The sequence below is a fragment of the Quercus lobata genome, chromosome 12 (assembly GCF_001633185.2).
Source record: "Quercus lobata isolate SW786 chromosome 12, ValleyOak3.0 Primary Assembly, whole genome shotgun sequence".
Lineage (NCBI taxonomy): Eukaryota > Viridiplantae > Streptophyta > Magnoliopsida > Fagales > Fagaceae > Quercus > Quercus lobata.
In genome coordinates this window covers 23879065-23884007 of record NC_044915.1, presented here as the reverse complement: position 1 = coordinate 23884007, position 4943 = coordinate 23879065, and the positions used below count along the sequence as shown (strand labels likewise).

The following is a 4943-nucleotide window of genomic DNA, read 5'->3' as shown; positions in this document are numbered from 1 at the left end:
GAAAGAGAGCTTTAAAATAGATAGCAACGTGCCACAGTCCCACCAAAATGTGATGGACAGAAAAACACCCTTCCAAGTTGCAACTTCTTGGATTGGACCATAAGACAAAATATTAAAAACCAAAAGTTTTGAGGGGTAATTTTGGCAGGTCAACCAAAGCCAGTGTAATGTTGTTTGTGCAACAATAGTATCAATTATCAAAGCCAAGCAAACTGATGAGCTTTGACCAACCAGCACACCTACTATCTAATATTAAGGTTGATTAGGGACTAGTCAAGGCTTAATAGGTATAAAAGGTCATACTTATCAATAAATGAAATCTATATGAATGAGATGGAAAACATTCTCCTTCCAAATTTTAGAAAGGTTAATAAAGAATCTCCCGGACTCAGTAAAGAAGGAAATTTAAAGGCTGCTGATTGCTCATTTAAGTCCTGCTTTGTTTTTTAGTATGTTTTCTTGTTTTAAAATGTGAAATCTGATATGAGAAAGTGGTTGTATTCCTGTAATCTTGTGTTTTTGTAGTTTTTAGTCCTGCTGCTTGTTCTTTGTAACCTGATATACAATTCAGGTCTCTCTTGGTTTGAATAAAATGCTTGTTGATTCAATAAAGATATATGTTCTGCTACAGCAACTTGCCAAGTAACTGCTATGAAAGTAGCATCTCTTATACACTGGAATTTCTCTGCATACTGTGTATCCAAATTACATCATTAATTGTTTCTCAAAAAAAAATTACATCATTAATTTTTTACCTAGAATCGTGGGTACTTAGCAAATTACATACGCACTCACTTAAGGCATCTCTTACAAAAACAAAGATTTTTCATGACTGGTGAAAGAGTACGATTGATTGGAGTGCCATACTGCCATTTCTCACAAGGCAGTCTCCAAGTTGCCAACCTCAAATGTCTTTTTTACTGCATTTTGTAAGGAGTGTCGATAAGAACATGTACCATAAAGGGAGCAGAGGTCAACTCTAAGCAAGGCTTGGACTGAAACGAAAAAACTAATCTTCTGGTTTTGATAATAATAAATATTACTAGTCTTTAGGTTTTCTTTTTTTTAAGTTATTGGCTTAGCTATTAAAGTGTTAATCAGCAAAGGAAAGGGGGTAGTTATAATCAACATTAGCATTCCTCATAAATAAAAAAGGTCTCAATGGCATAATCAACATTAGCCATATCTCTTTTCCCCATTCAATTTTTCAGTTAAAAAACGACATGTAGTTGTTGTATTATCCAACAAGCTCTTACAGCTTACAAGTATGTATATGATAAGCTGTAGTGATGACTGTTGTTTGTTTTGTGATTGGTCTGGTCTGGTCTGCTAGGGTTGAAACGTTTTTGTTATATGCTCCTTTAATTTCCATGGCTTCTTGGGAAGGTGTTGATCAAACTTGTCTTCTTCTTATTACTCCTGCTAATTAGTTACCACTGGATTCCATGGCTCTGCAAGTGTTCTGTTTACTTGTACCTAATAAAAGCTCAGATGCAGCATTTGCATAATAGCAATTTGCCTGGCTTTTTCCAGGTTTTTTTTTTTTTTTTTTTGGCTGCGGCAATGGAAAAAATAAAACTGATAAGTTCTTAATACTTTTATTTGATTTGTACATTAATAAGTAAATCCAATTCATTCCTTAAATGGAAATTGAATACAAGAGAAGTACGAGAACATTGTGCTTTCTCCATTTTTAATTCTGTATGTGAATGTCCTATAATTGGCTTTTGATTGCTACAAATTCCTTGTTCAGAAACTCTCAGACTCTGCATTACAAAACAATAAATCATAGCAATATATTATAACATAATCAGAACTAGATATAGATACTACTAGTTGGTAATGATAATAGCATTATTAACTGAGTTCACCAAAATAAGAACCAATTCGAAGTCAACTATTTACGTGAGAACAAAGTCATTGATCTCAGTGTTCCAAATAATACAATAGAAAGTATAAGGAGTAAAACTTTGCTGAAAAATATGAGCTATAAAAAATCAAGCCCTCAAAGTGACCAACTCTGATTTTGAGAGAGGGAAATCTCAGTGTCTCTATAATACAAGAGAAAGTATGAGTAAAATTTTGCTAAAAAAAATAGCAGGAAGAAATCAGCCCTCAAAATGACCAGCTCTGATTTGGAGAGAGGTGAAAAAATCTTGGTTGGATCCATACCCCTTTGAGGTAACAGCTTTCAAATTCTTCAGCAGACTCAACTTCCTCATTACATATAATAATGTCAGTGCTATCATTCTGTACCACTGTTCCACAGATAGAAATTGAAACATCTTCACCCAGCCCCAATCTCTTCTTCATGTTTCTTCTCACAAAATGACTCTTACTACGAACATATGGGAGATGCTTTATGGTGGTTGAATTCTCATTCTTAAGTAGAGTGTGCTGTACACAGGTTTTGTCCTTGACAGAGAAGGTAATTAATTTGTTTATTTTGTCAAAAAAATAGAAATTTTGATTCCCATATATAGCACTACATAATTCCCTTACATTATAAAATTGAATGAGTTCACACTTAGCCCATGCATTAGCTCCACGTTGAAGAACATATAGCGAGAATCCAGACATAATGTCACGATGCATGACAGCAACAATGCATTCACGAGTGGTGGGAGGAGATGAAAATGCTGCAGCATGGTTAGAGAGTACCGAAAGGGGAAACGTAGGAATATCTATTTTTGCATGAGAGAATGGGCAGTAGAAGAACATTGTGCCTCCTTGAAATACAAGAATCCATCCTTGGTGTGATGCAATGCAAGTTGCTCCATCCAATTCTGGGATGCTAGTAGTGTACCTTCTTCCAGATTCATTATACAAATGGCATTGTGAATTTTCACCATAGATTAGAAACCAGGGTTTAAGATTGGCTGAGGCTTCAATCTTAGATAAAGCTGTGGATGCAGCAGCTCTCCAAGCCTTACATACACCATGAAAACTCAGAAGCTCAATTAGGCCTAATCGATCCACAATTAATGATAGAAGGTCTGCAGGAAGACCAGACCAAAGTCCTGTCATACCACTTTCTTTTCTTCTTTTTGAAGAGGTCATACTACTTTCTTCGACTCTGAGAATACCGAGTTGTCTTGCTGTTACTTTGCCATTGCTCGCGCAACTAGGTTCTCTGAGCATTTAACATAACATTATAAGTGAGAAAAATAATAAGGCATTACAGATGAAAATATTCAAAAGAAAACAAACATGTGAGAACAATATTTAATTATTAGTAGTTTGTTCAAAGAGAGTTTTTCCCTTGCATAATTTTTGAGTAGTTATGAACGAAAGTAGGTGTCTTTGTGCTGATGCTTCTAATTAAAGCCAATGCACTCAATGCCTCAAGTTGATATCTGACTGCGATAGTGATGCAGGCTTTTTTTGAATGTTATATTACACAACACAACACATATCAATGTTTATTTTGCTAGTTCAGCAACATCATAATATCATAACACTATAGACAAGCTATAAAAAATTATAAAAATCAAATCTTTGAAATAAGATTATGTTACAGAATAGAACAGGTCTATATGCTTGTGAATGGTGCTTCTACAAAAACGTAATAATACTTGTGTGATGCGATGTACAAACTGATATATTAGCCCATTAGCATAGGTCCAAGCCTAATTCTACTTTGTGTGCAAGCCAAGTCTCCTACTTGTACTAGAAGTCTATTAGTCTAGGGTTTAGTCTATTATATATACACATGTTATGATTCATTGTAACACAGGATTTGTATTACACTATAATATATTATTGATGTAGCCCTTTAGGGTTTCCTCCATGGATGTAGGCCGTTAGGCTGAACCACGTAACTTTCGTATGTTATTATGTTTTATACTTTATGCTTTCGTTTCCGCATCCATACTAGCATATTCAACATAGTGTATCAATGCTAATATTTAACATGGTATCAGAGCCACCTTCCTGTGGCCATGGTTTTCTGTCCTTACGGTATATTTAAGAGCAATCTTTGTCTTCCTCGGTGTTTTTTTTCGCTGCATTCATCTTCTTTGGCTTTCTACTACTGCCGTCAAAACTCTCCGGTATAGTCAAGCCACCGTTAGAAGTCGCATCAACACTGCAAGACCATTGCCTTCCTCAAACTACCGTCACAGAGCCAAACTTCATTCAAGGGATCTTCTCAACCTTATCAAATCTCAAGATTTCATCAAGCTTCCATCTTGAGTTTGAGAGGAGGTGTTAGAGATATATTAGCCCATTAACATAGGCCCAAGCCTAATTCTACTTTGTGTGCAAGTCAAGTCTCCTACTTGTACTAGAAATCTATTAGTCTAGGGTTTAGTTTATTATATATACACATGTTATGATTCATTGTAACACAGGATCTGTATTACACTATAATATATTATTGATGTAGCCCTTTAGGGTTTTCTCCGTGGATGTAGGCCGTTAGGCTGAACCACGTAACTTTCGTGTGTTATTATGTTTTATACTTTATGCTTTCGCTTCCGCATCCATACTAACATATTCAACATAGTGTATCAATGCTAATATTTAACGCAAACTATATATATTGCATGATCAACAGCATTTGGGTCATGACAATCATAAACAATAATAATACGGGTAGGAATCAATTTGTTTACATATCGTGGTACAATCTCAGATAACTTCACGTGTCATTTTACACAATGAAAAACTTATTGATCATTGTTGCTATACCCCATGAATAAAAATCCCATCTTTTCAATATTCACTGTGAAGAAGAGAATGAAAGTTATAAAAACAAAGCTATTAACTTTTTTACTTTTAATGAGAAAGTCCTATGTTACATGAACTTTAACAAGAAAATTCTTACAAAAAAGAAAAAGAAAAAAAAAGAAGTTGATCTAATGATCTTGATTCTTGTCTCACCTTTATATGCTTTTGCAAAACAGAGTGCCATCTTAGAAAGTACAAGAAAGACTCTGGAA

The 4943-nt window shown here is 34.8% G+C and overlaps 1 protein-coding gene across 1 annotated transcript; it reads right to left on the bottom strand.

Annotated features, from left to right (window-relative positions):
* Positions 1 to 2115: 2115 nt before the first annotated feature.
* On the bottom strand, positions 2116 to 3027 carry LOC115970425 (F-box protein At3g56470-like). The gene has a single exon (XM_031090063.1). The coding sequence runs from the start codon at positions 3025 to 3027 to the stop codon at positions 2116 to 2118; it is 912 nt and encodes a 303-aa protein (XP_030945923.1).
* Positions 3028 to 4943: the final 1916 nt, after the last annotated feature.

What these genes read in the sequence shown, in the direction of transcription:
- LOC115970425 (XM_031090063.1), bottom strand. Translation starts at nt 3,027, where the DNA reads ATGACAGGACTTTGGTCTGGTCTTCCTGCAGACCTTCTATCATTAATT.